The following is a 12,827-nucleotide window of genomic DNA, read 5'->3' as shown; positions in this document are numbered from 1 at the left end:
AGGAGTACCCCAGGACTCTGAGAGTAACTTGGGTGATGGAAATGTATGTTCAGCGCTTTGCTGTGTATGCTCCTTCAAATGACACACAATGTGACAGGCGCACGCAGACGCACACACACAAACCACGAGACCTGACCATCGCTTTCGAGTTCTGGGGCTTTGGGCTTCAGTCCAAGACTCTTCACAGGAACACAGGAAATGACATTTCCTACGTTTTGCAGGACACACAGAGAAAAAGAGAGAGCTAGGGAGAGACAGTCAGAGAGAAAGAGAAACAGAGAGAGAGAGAGAGAGGGAGAGTACTGCGAGAGTGAGTGGGAGTTTCTAAGTGGGAACAGAGCATTTACTGTTTCATATTACACAGAAAAGAGGAGAAAGAGGAGAAGAGTTAATGGTGGGTAAGGGCTCTGGTGGGTTGTCCAGTCAGGCTCTGTTTTGAATGTAGCTGCTTGTGTAAGTGCTGTGCAGTTGTCTGGGTTTATGGATTCGCTGACTGTGGAAAATGTACTTCTCTATAGTGGTCCTTGTCCTGACTAAGGCTCTGGTCACAGGTAAGTTCACCTTGTTTACAACAATATAAACCAGTGAGAAAGCGAGCAAGCAGGCAAGAAAGAAGGAGAGTGTGTCAAAAGGAGTAATTTGATTGATCATCTAACATGCACCACTGTGAAACCATGCATTTTGAGTTTATTATGGAGTGTGAAAATAATGTCAAACATACAGGAAAGACACCTCCTAATAGTCGCTGTCTTGAAAATGACCAAAAGTTGCAAGTGCATTAAGTTATATTACATTATTGGCAATATTGACGTTGCTTTTGCAAACTGGGCGACTATGGCTTTGTTTAAAATTACACCAGCTGTAGAGTTAAGAAAGTTTGTTCCCTGTGATTAGAGAAAACCTCAGTATATTTTGCATTCTACAAACTGCCATACAGTGGACCTACAACTCATATTTCCTGCCCTATAATCTTTTGGTTATGTTGAGATTTGTGTTTGGCTTGAGTCACTGTCGCTGCTTTTGTTGTCACATTAAATAGTGTAGGACAGACCCTGAGGGAGACACAGCAACAAAACAAAACAACAAAAAAAGAAGACAGCACTGGGGCCCAGATGGTCCCTGTTATCTTGTCGTGTTTCTCCTTGCCTGTTTCGGGCTGTACCGTACTGAAGATGAATGTTTCCCACCTGTAGATTCTCCTTGCCTGTCTGATCACACATATTGTGTCCAGACCCAATGTCTCTCCTAAACAGGCTTGACCCAGCTGGCAGTCGAATAAAAGTACCTCCAGGGAAGTAAAAATGGGGCACACAGACTATGTTTTCTGATTCTCAGTCCTCTTAGGTTTCTAGCTGTTGCAGACTGAATTCCCCTTCAGTGATGAAATGACATATATAAGTAGAACCAGTGATAGTTTGAGCTATAACACCATAAATCCAAGCAGCCACTGTGGGTGTGCACATAAACGTACTTTGTCTAAATGCTACAATTATGTTTAATTGGCAGGAAATCAAACATCTTGCAAAAATGAACTCAGACTTTCTCCCATGTGGGGCTCATTAGCAGCTCTAGTTAATTACTAATTTAACTGCAGGGAGGGGTCACACAAGCTACCAGATCACAGAGTGTCCTTATGTTTGGAAAAGCAAATGTTTTATGGTTTGGTTTCATTTAATTCTGCCATAAAACAGAACATGGATAACATACAAAAATGTTAACAACACAACAAGAACACATATGTGCTGTGTTTGCAAAAACCAAAATTCAACATAACCAAAAATGACTGCACTAACCACTTGTTCTTCTTATGTCTTTTGTCAACAGAGGTATGTCATGGCCTGAATGTGACAGTGACCCCTGGGCCTGTTGTCATGGTAACACAGAAAGACAACTTGACGCTCTCCTGCCTGGTATCTCAGAGGAAGAGGAGCGGCAGTGTCCTCATCCTACGCTGGTTCTTTTCTCCTCTTGCTGCTCCGACTCTGGCGCCTCCTCCCTCCCCTCCATCCCCCTCCCCTCCTGCACTGGAGCCCCCTCAGTTTCTCATTGCAAAGATTGGCATCAAGAAAATGAAGATGTATGGGAACTACACTCGTCGCTTCCCCCAGATGAAGTTCCGTCTGTATGAGGAAACGGAGGGAGAGGTGTACCGGCTGCGGATTCTCAATATGACGGGGACTGACCAGGGTTTCTACACCTGCAGAGTTCAAGAGATTCGCAAACACAGAAACACATGGAGGGCATCGTCCAATGGCACCAGCACCACACAAGTGACAGGTAATTAAAGATGGCCTTCTCTCAATTTCACATTTGTTTGTTGACAGGGCCGGGCTGGATTATCAGATAATGAGCCCCTGGGCACAGGCATGCAAAAGGCCCCCCATATCTCCTATATTGGAGTACATACACTGTATAGTTGTTAATCTTCTTTTTGTGTCACTGTTTTGCATCTCTTTGTTGTCATAATGCATCTTTTTTGTGGTTTTGTGTCTCTCTTAAGTAATTTTGAGTCTTATTTGGTTGTTTTGTGTCTCTTTGTGGTTGTTTTGCCCCTTTTTGTAGTGATGTTGTGTCTCTCTGCAGCTCCTTTGCATTGCTTTGTGGTCATTTTGAATCCCCCCTTGGTCAGCATGTGGTAATTTAAGTGAAATTTTGCAGATTAGGGGCAGGAGGTCCCCCTTACACATTGGGCCCCTGGGCCTGTGCCCTGTAGGCTTGCTCAGTAATTCTTCCATGGGTCCAGGCCCCAATTTTGGCTGACTGCGGGTTAAAGTGCTGTTTTTCTTTATTTGCTTTTTCAAATTAAGCATGTTAGCCGAGTGGCCAGGAGTTTGAGACCCTTTCTCTCTCTCTCTCTCTGTGTGTTCTTGAACAAAATGTTAAAGCGTTAGGGTGGTGTCCCCTGATATAAGGCAAGCCAGAGGTGAATTAGGCTGTGAAACAAAATAAAGTATTGCACAATTTCTTGCACAATAGGGAGTCAGATTGCATTAACTTCTTCACCTTTTCCAGATCAAATGTGAGGGAATTTATTTAACAACAATTTAACCTCCTCTTGGTTGAAGCAGGTGGTTTAAAAAAAACAAACAAACAAATCTATCTCTCATGACCACTTGGCAAAACAGTAAAACTGTGCATTGTGTTGTCACTATTTGGCCTTTGACATGAAATGAACAAAGTCTTTTACTTTTTTACTTTTTTTCATACCTTTGTGCAACCCTGGTAACTGACAAAAGAGGATTAAACGCAAAGGGGACTTCTGGTGTAATTACCCTGAAAATGTTTTCCATGGAATATTCCTTTCCGAGGAATTCCCTTACAGCCGCACAAACTCAGTTGAGACATGCTGTCCATGTTATCTGGCAATGGAAATGACCAAACGAAGGAGGAGCAACAGTTTTTATTAAAGGACAAAGGCCAGATAGAAATGTGTAGCATGTATTTTCTGACTCTAGCTGCGCTTTGCTGTAAGTGGTGCCTGTATGTGTGTTTGAGTGTGACCCCAATCCTCTGGCATTTCCATCTCAAAACAATGAGCTCACACAGCCAAACCACACTTAACAATATCACTCTCTGTGTATGAGTGTGAGGAGTAAAAAGGAGAGTGCTGCTGAGCTGGCTACGTACATTCAAAAACTCTGAAATACATGACGTCAGCATTCTGGGTTTACTTTTATGCAAGCCTCAGGAGAAAATTCACTGGAGAACTCAGCTGCGGTGGAACTTATTTAATCGGTGCTAATATGTAACAAACAACTTGAACAAATCAGGTTAGGAACTAATTTAAATGACATGCAGTAATAAATATTTCTTTTGCAGTACGATCCTTAATCTGATTTAACTTTTTAACAATTGATCTGCAGGGAAGATGTCTGTCTCTGTGGGATGCACTGGATAAAGGGGTTCAATAGAAAGTTTAGATGCTGATGTACTGTGCTACAAGTGCGACGACACCTGACACAGTTGCACAGTTTACCTTTCACTAATTTTATGCCGGAAAACCATCAAGGCTTGAATCAGACGGAGCCATCAGACAACGCCCTGCCCTATATTCAGGGCAATGTCCCACTAAGGAAGCCACACAACCTCAGGCATCTCCGACATGCATTGACCACAGAACCAGAAACACAAGAGCTGACATTATAAGGGTAAACAAAGAGAAAACGAGAGAGTTGTAACTGTAATCCAGGGAACCCCTCAGTCTGCAGATTTCAGTCTGCAGGGCAAAGGCCACACCCCACTCAGATCATTTTATTCAGAAGATTTTGCACGGAGAGAAGATGGTTTGTCTTCTCTTCTCTAAATCTCAACTTCAGATCTTCAGACATCATGGTTGAGTGAATTCTGCTGCTTTCCTAAACTGGAAAAAGGGGCAGACAGTCTGCACGGTTAAATTAAAGTAAATCTTTTTAAGCCCTGCTTTCTGACTTCAGGTCTCTAACCCTGCTGGTTTTAACAGATGGTTCATGTTTCAGCGTCCTGATTCTGGCCACAGTCCGAACACACGTTGGTCTTGCAGTCGTTATACCAACCTCTTTGGACTTATTTCCCTTCTGCATGCACCTTGGAAGAAGGTGAAGTTGTGGTAGAACCCCCCACCCTGCGTCCTGTCTTCACAGCTGGACTGATGGGGGAAAGCAGATGATTTTAAATCCATACCTTATGTTTTCAGCTTTTCATGAATACATGTGCAGTATACATTTTGTGCACAAACTTGAGCTTGTATACACACATCTGTAGAGAGTGTTTAACAGCTCCCAGCCCTGTTAACCCCAGGCTGCATGAACCCATCAGATGTGAGGCTTAGCATGTGGTTAACCACAGTGTAAAGGTCACATATGTGGTTTACTTGCATTGACTGTTAATTGCTCACATTGTCAAGAGATGCCTGTTGGATGTAGCCTGTCACCTCGTCAGATGAGTTTCAACTACAGTGTGTCTACTCTAGAAGTCTGTCATTACTTTTAATTTAGTGGTAAGAAGTGTGGGTGGACAAAATAACAGGGACACCATACAATTTAATCCAGTCCAATGAAACAGCATAGATTGGCCCTTTGTAATTACAATAGCAGTGAATTAGCAAGTGTCAAACAAATGTATGTTAAAGATTTAGAAAAAACAGCCTTAAAGCCTCACTGTTACGTCTATAATCAAACTATTTTTTTGAGTCTTGTTTCTTGGACTGTGTACGTTCTCTAGAGAAAAAATACTGTGTAAAGATGTAATCCATTAGAGCTCTATTTTGAAAAATACATGTCATGCTGTGTTATAAAACTGACCACCTTCATCTGCTACAGTTTTTCATGTTCACTGGCAACACAAAGCCATCATGTTGCTCCCTGACATTAATTAACGTGATATTCAGACTGAGCGGCCGAGACCACATGTGACAATTTTTGCAGGCAGTTCAGCGGTCTGGAAACAGGCTAGAAGTCAATTAGAGTTAATATCTTATCATTTCTTATTAATATGTTTATCAACCGGTGTTTAAAAGACATATTAAAAACTCATTATGGGGAGCAGAGACTAAGTAATTTATGTACATAGCCTCTGTTCACTCTCCTCAACCTCTTGCTAAATACCCCTGACCTACACACAACCCATCATTCATTGACACACACTGACAACAACTTCCTTATTCCTTCTCTTTTCACACTAATAAGCTCACAAAGGAAATTTCAACATGAAACGATTGTGAAGCAACCAACAAAAGGAAGTGGAGATGCAAAGCAGTGGGATGGGGAACCCCCCGAACACGGTCCAAGAACAGCAATACAACCGGGCCTCTGTGTGTGCGCGTGTGTTTGTGGTGTGTGTGTGTGTGTGTGTGTGTGTGTGTGTGTGTGTGTGTGTGGTGGGTTTGGCTGATGCTGCTGCAGAATCTCCCTTCATGAGAGCAGTTTTGATATTTCTGGAAACCACTGAGGCTGTCTGCTGCGTTGGGTCTTTGCCCTCAGACAACAGCAATTTATAAAGATTCTCAGTCTGGGCAGTTTTCTACCCTCAACTTACTATTTCTGCTGACTTTTTTTACATTTTTTTCCAGTGCACTTCACTCCTGATGATGGTAGCAGTGCAGGACTGTGGCGTTTATTTGCAGGTACAGTTTCCATCTCCTCTGTTTTCACTTCACCATACAAGTCTTACTTTGATAATGCCACCATTCTGATGCTTTTTCCTGTTTGTTTTATAGATGTGTATCTGTGCGCTGTGCTGATTTGCTCACTCGGCCTGCTCTCCATCTTCCTGTTCACTCTGGTTCTCATCGGCCAGTACTTTCACAGAAGACACAGGCTCAAAGGTAAAAGCATCATTGGTTGTCCTACAGTAACTTCACACTTAAAACTTTATATTTCAGTTTTCCTGTTCAAAACATAACCAGACGACTTTGCTGTTAAGTCAACATAATTTTTCTTCTGCTACTTCCTCCACAGCGAGTTACCTGCTGGTCAAGTGTCCAGAAAGCAGGTAAAGATCTTTAATGTATTTAATTATTTTAATAATAAAACTAGTGTCGAAAAACTATGGGGGTGACTGAAATCATGACCTTGAAGGATATGGCCTTGAACTTGACTGAGACAATATTTGGGCCAGCATATCTATCTAATTCATCATAAAAAAAAGCACATAAGCTCATTCACTATAAGTTTGTACAGAAATTTCCCACCATTCGATCTCGTAAAAATAAAGCTCATTGATAGTTGAAACTTAAACGTTGTCAGGATACTGTTGTCACATACCTTCATGTTTTATGGGAATGCCCTTCTATATCTAATCTCTGGTCTAATGTGGCCAAGTGCCTTGAAAATATCCTGGAATTCCCATTTCCTAAACAGTCCACATTGCTTTCATTCAACTCTGACTCCGACCTCAATGTAACACCCTGTTAGCCCTCTGAAAAGTCATATTTGCAGGTTTAACTGCCGCCGAGAAGACCATAATACACTCACGGCCCTCCCCTGAGCCTCCATCGATAAAAGAATGACTGAATTATTTTAAGGATATTGCTCTCATAGAATGATCATCAGTTGTACTTCATAATGCGCAGGCAAGTATGGTAGACAGAGGTGAGAGATACCCTCGTTGGTTCTCTTTTAAACCCACATTTTCTTACACGTGTCACCTACACCCTTTTCTTCTTTTTTCCTTTTCTAAAATTTGTTTATTTATGTATTTATTTATTTGCATGACAATGCTGATGTCTATATAGTTTGTGTTAATTGCCGTTTGTATATGCAAGGTGGTAGGTTTTGTTTCAACAAAGGGGAAAACACATATGAAACAGGGGGGTTAAGGGTCCTCCACCAGAAAATTTGGAGTATCAAAGTATCAAACACTTAATTTCCTGCCCTCTGATAATTTTTAATGCACCAATACATGCCTTTTCTGCATCAGTTTATGGTGTTAATGTCTTTACTTTTGTCAAAATAAATGTCCTCTGCTACTGTGGACAAATGCACAGTCTAAATATTGAGGGGGATGTGTCACCTGCATCAACCTAGATACTATATACAGCTGTGTATATGCAAGAATCCGTATCTTAAATGACTTGTGTACAAAAATTTTCATGTGACAAATTCAAAACAAAAGATGACAATAAAGCTAGTGGTGAAACAATTAAATGGTTAGTCAGTCAGCTGACATAAAATCAATCAATACTTTTGATAACTGAATCTTTAAAGATTCACATGCTGGTTGTCCTTCTCAGAAGTGAGTATTTGCTGCTTTGCTCAGTTTTATATCATTTTCAGTTAAAATCATTTGGTTATGGATTGCTGATTGAAAAAAAACAAGCTATTTTCAATACACTATATTATCAATTGATAAATTGCAGAAATGATCAAAAGATTAACTGATAATCTAAATTACCATTGGGTGCAGCTGTAATTAAAACTTTAAAAACTCTCCTCTGTTCCCTGCAGCTCGGGAGAAACTGTCACCAGCTCCAGCAGCTCCTCCAGTTCCTCCCCACGAGCCCAAAGGAAAGACACAAGACAGAAAACTGACCGGCGCGCAATAATAACACCACCTAAACTACCCGAGGAGCCACCGCCACACATACCAGCCAAAGGTAACGTGACACATTGAGGGCAGGATGTAACCTCTGGGAGAAATTAAATCCTTCAGTGGATCTCACCTTTTTGGCTTGTGACCTTTTAAAACAAAGTCTACTTGTGACCCCACATCACAGGTTATGGCCTCAGTGTGGACATGACTTATGAGCAGTTTAACCAAAATAGTACCCTCATGTAAAAGATTTTCATAGGCCTGGAGAGGTTAAAGTATCCAGTGGCCAATTTATTGGGCTGTTATCTCACACAGTGAACTTTATTCTGACTTGAAACATCAAATATTTTTCCACAGTCTAATCTATTTTGTCAGGGGCAGACAGAGTGGCAGTCCTTGTCTTTGCTCTCAAGTTTCAAACACACTGGAGTCATCAGAATCGCAGGGGGGGCGGAGAGAGGCTCCAGCCCCAAGAATAGGAGTTAGTGGGTAAAGAAAACAGTAAATGAAGGTGTCCAGCAAGCACAAAAGCAGAAAATGATATCTCCGGCCTGATTCAATTTCCAGGACAAAAACAGCACAGCGTGAAAGAGACTGTGAGACTACAGAGTGAAACTTTATACTGTATTTGGGTTAGATCCTGCTGAGTGTATTGTCTGAGGTCAAATCAACACTGATGCTGAAAATGATGTATCAATCTCTTCCGTGGGTTTAATATGAAGTGGTTGTGAGGGACGATTACTTCCTTCGACCACAGTCATGTTTGTGAGTTCATTCCTCTTGGCTGTTGTTCCCAGTCAGTTAAGGTTGTGTCTGCTTTTCAGTGCCTGTTGCTGCAAAGAGACCTCAGAAGCCCAGAAGGTTAAAGACTCAACTCAGGAGCTCTGCCCCTGTGAGTGCCCTCATTCTCACCCATCATACAAACACCTCTGTCCACTTCTCCTACATTTATGAAAACACATGCACTTAATATATCTGTTAAAATGTATTTATTAACATTCTCAAAAGGTGTTTTTTTTCAAGCACAGAGTTGTTATTGAGATACATGCAAGAGGGAATTTGTTTCACGACTGCATGATTGTCTACAGGAGTTTATTGCCGTCTCTTCATTCAGTTATGAGCTTGATAATTCTATTTAGCTTTATTGCTTCTCAAACACAATTATTTATTTAGAGTGCTCCATTGGTTTTATATCTACAATAAAAATGTCAAACAAGTACATACAGAAGAAAACTACTCAAACTAAGGATCATCAGTATTTCTACTGGCGCCATTCTTGCGATTGTGTCGTGAGAGGAAGCTCTGGAGATGTGAGTGCTTCTTTTGCACGAACATGCTGATTAGATTAGCGCAACTAGGAGGATCTGAGGATGTTGGATAGGACTCCTATTGTAGAAAATGTTTGCAGAGTAAACTGGATGTTCCAAAAGGTTCTGTAAACACATACTTTCTGCAGCTGAACTGCACTTAGGGCATGTTTACCGTGGAAAGCAGAGTAGTACTACTGTTTGCTGAAAAAGATTAAACGCAGGCGGGATGCATTTGCTCCCGATACACAGAGATATCTGTGCTCACTGTACATTTTTATACATAGAGCATATTTCCTCTTCTGCCTTATCTCTGGGTTAAATTCCTTCAAGTTTCTCCCGTTCTTTCCCTCCCTCCTTCAGCCTCGAGTACCACAGGATGATAGTCTGACATATGCAGAACTGGAGCTGGTCAGACCGAGGCTAGAGCCCCCAGCCACCACCAGCCCTGACCCCACTCCCTCCAGCCCAGACACTGTGTACGCTCAGATCCTCTTCCAGGAAAAACAGCTGTAAACACAGCAGCTCTGGACACATGGATGTCATGGTACCTCCCGGTGAGGGCAACTGAACTAAGTGGCAACCAAAGGACTATATTTATGAACTATCAGTATGGCATTTAGCATTTGTTTTTTGGCTGTAAGTACGCTACAGCTGTCGGTAAATGAGGGTTTTGTTTCCTCAGCGCAGTTCCATTCCAGCACAGCAGTTTTTGGGTCTTATAATTCTGTTGTTTTGTTTGTTGGCATCGCCGGCCTGTGAGCCAGATGTTTATAAGAACGCTCTTACTGTTAACTATTCTGTATAAACTCAGGAGACTGTGTGGAAAGAAACTGTTGTCCAGGCTCTCTTACTGCAGTATCGTAAGGCACTCTAACATTCTTCAACTGCATTTATACTTACAGTACTAATACACCAAATAATAAATATATGCCCGGGTCTGACTGTCTTTGAGTCATATAAATGTTCTTCAAAGCGGAGAGGACTGCATTTGTCAGAGCTGTCTGGGGTCACAAGAAAAATCTGTTTTACACAACAAAAGATGAAACCAGCACATTATTACAAACAGCTGCAGTGGTTTCAGTGGTACTGGTAGAGGGATTTGGTTACTTTTGAACAGAGCTAGACTAGTTGTTTCCCCCTGTCTCCAGTCTTTATGCTAAGATAAGCTAACCAGCTGCAGGTTGTAGCCAAGAGGCAATGTCCAGGGCTGAAAAATAAGGCCAACACGGAAGCGCCAAAAACTTTTGCGCCCCTAATGGCCACTTGAGTGTGGCTCCAAAAAGGGAGTCAGTCCCCAGTTCTGGTGCCAAACTTTACAGCAGAAATAAACATGTTTACAGCCTGGTACAAAAACAGTTTGATCTCTGAAGCTAATTTCCTCCTTCATGACAAATTAAGGGGCTTAATTTCTATATAAACCAACCTTTTAAATTCATTAAGGCATAACAAAGGGCGTGGCTGCTTTGAGTGACAGGCTGTCTGTGGACATTGTCTTAGGGCTCTAAGTCACATCTGTCCTCGCTCCTCCACAGATCCAGCCACTCATCTAAATATGGTCACTTCTGGCTCCAAAAATCCAACAAGGCAATGGCCAAAACTCCAAACTTGAGGCTTTAAAACGGGAGTCCACAAACCAATGAAATGATGTCACGTGGGATATGTCCATTTTTTAAATTTAGTCCATGGTTGTAGCTTCATATTTTCCAGACAGGCTTGAAAGTGCCATCAATCTCTCATCTAACTCTCGCTAAGTAAGCAAATAAGCCTGTTTCTCAAAATATAATTATTGCTTCATATCTACCCTAAGAAAGGTCTGCTGTAATGTCGCTGTTTAGACCAGATTTAGCTTTTCTAACAAGAACATACAAAAAAGCGACAGAACAGTGAGACTTCTGTTTCTGCTTTCAAAGTCCAATCAACACGGCACAGGCATAAACAGCAAATATGAATCCTGGAAGCAGCACACATTATGCTCAAGTACCCAAGAAAGGTGAAGGGTGCGGGCCATTTTGTGAAGGTCAGTGTGTGAAAAATGGGATGAAGATAGAGGTGCATGGAGAAAGAGAATGATGCACATCCACACACCCTTCTCTCTGTGAGTGGGAGAGATGGAGAGAGAGAGAGAGACCATCATCCCCCACAGTTCAGACTCACTGACTAGGATGAACCCGCTAATGACTACATTTATTCAAATTAGACTAATTGTAATCATGGTTAATAATTAGCTTTACAGTGCATTATAATTGGGTTAGGCTACAAGATGGTTCTGCCTAGGTGCAATAATTTATTTGATTTAATTATTCTGAGGAACCCAGTGGTTTGACATTTCATATCATAAAACCAGCGGTGTAGAGAGAATGGAGATGGCCGTTAGCTTTAGAGAAGGTCATTGCTCGCTCTCTGGGAAAATTATGAGGACTATTTTCCACTCTATTAAGCTACTCCACTTAGCACAATTAGCCACACACACAAAGGTTAAAGAGAGAGACCTCTTCCTTTATGATAGAGAGGAGTGGTGCATGTGCATGAGAGAACAAGCAGGAAAAGCAGACACAGAAAGAGAGCATGTCTCCACAATCTTGGCAATCTAACATCTTTTTAAAAGCTAGCTTATTTATCGGAATATCAGTGCATGGATACAAGACAGTCAGCATTGCATTTTTCCATTGATTAGATTAAGATCAATGTTTAGAAGGGGTTAAATTTCATAACGTCTCTCTACAAATGGGTCAGATATACCCAGGAGTGTGTTGTCAGGGCCCTACAGTGATTACACAGAGATTGAACAGTTTGATGAGGCTAAAAAGGCATTTGTCCTCAGTTAACCATAAACACACACAAAAAGCTGTGACAAGCAGAAAGGATACCTCAACAAGGCCCAGACACATTTAACATCACCCACAACACACACACATTTGACATGGTCACAGTAAACTTGAGGAGGATAACGGTCCAACAAATGGCAAAGCAACCAAATGTTCAACTACTCATAAATACCACATTACAAAGGAGATTGAAAACACATTGTGTAAAACAACAAAGATAGCTCAGTGAATGATTCACAACCAGCAAAACATCCGGAATTGTTCATACCACAGAGATGTACCAAAGCAAAACACTGTGACCCTCATAGCACAATATGCTGACGTCTGCACGCTGTGCTTTTTATGATCATGGATGTTGTGCAGCTTGTGAGAAATGAACGGCTCCAGCTCTGCAATACTATTAAAGAGCCGCGTTCGCACAGTTTCCCCCGCTTTCAGTTTGAAGCTACCTAGTTTAAACACAAGCTTCTGCTGTGGCCCCTTGTTAGCTATGCTGGAGCAGCAAGGGTCAGTTTAAAAGATTGTTTTGAGGCAAGTATTTAGATGCTTGTTTTCCCCATCACATTCCTGAGGCAAAAATTACCCAGCAGTTCTGGGGAATTTCAGCCAGTGTTCTCCTGGTTTCACCTTTATGAATCCCAGATGAAAGTAGAAAAGTACACTCAGTTGAGTGCAGATTTCTGCC

The 12,827-nt window shown here is 41.6% G+C and overlaps 1 protein-coding gene across 1 annotated transcript; it reads left to right on the top strand.

The window, feature by feature from the left end:
• The first annotated feature begins 208 nt into the window (after nt 1-208).
• On the top strand, nt 209-10,475 carry vstm4a (V-set and transmembrane domain containing 4a). Its single transcript, XM_049599573.1, has 8 exons — nt 209-551; nt 1,825-2,277; nt 6,047-6,100; nt 6,194-6,301; nt 6,435-6,468; nt 7,923-8,071; nt 8,832-8,899; nt 9,678-10,475. The coding sequence occupies exons 1-8, from the start codon at nt 503-505 to the stop codon at nt 9,828-9,830; spliced, it is 1,068 nt and encodes a 355-aa protein (XP_049455530.1). The 5' UTR covers nt 209-502; the 3' UTR covers nt 9,831-10,475.
• Nucleotides 10,476-12,827: the final 2,352 nt, after the last annotated feature.

This window comes from Epinephelus fuscoguttatus, linkage group LG16 (genome assembly GCF_011397635.1).
Source record: "Epinephelus fuscoguttatus linkage group LG16, E.fuscoguttatus.final_Chr_v1".
NCBI classification, from domain to species: domain Eukaryota; kingdom Metazoa; phylum Chordata; class Actinopteri; order Perciformes; family Serranidae; genus Epinephelus; species Epinephelus fuscoguttatus.
Note: the sequence above shows the minus strand (reverse complement) of the source record. Positions and strands in the feature narration are given on the sequence as shown.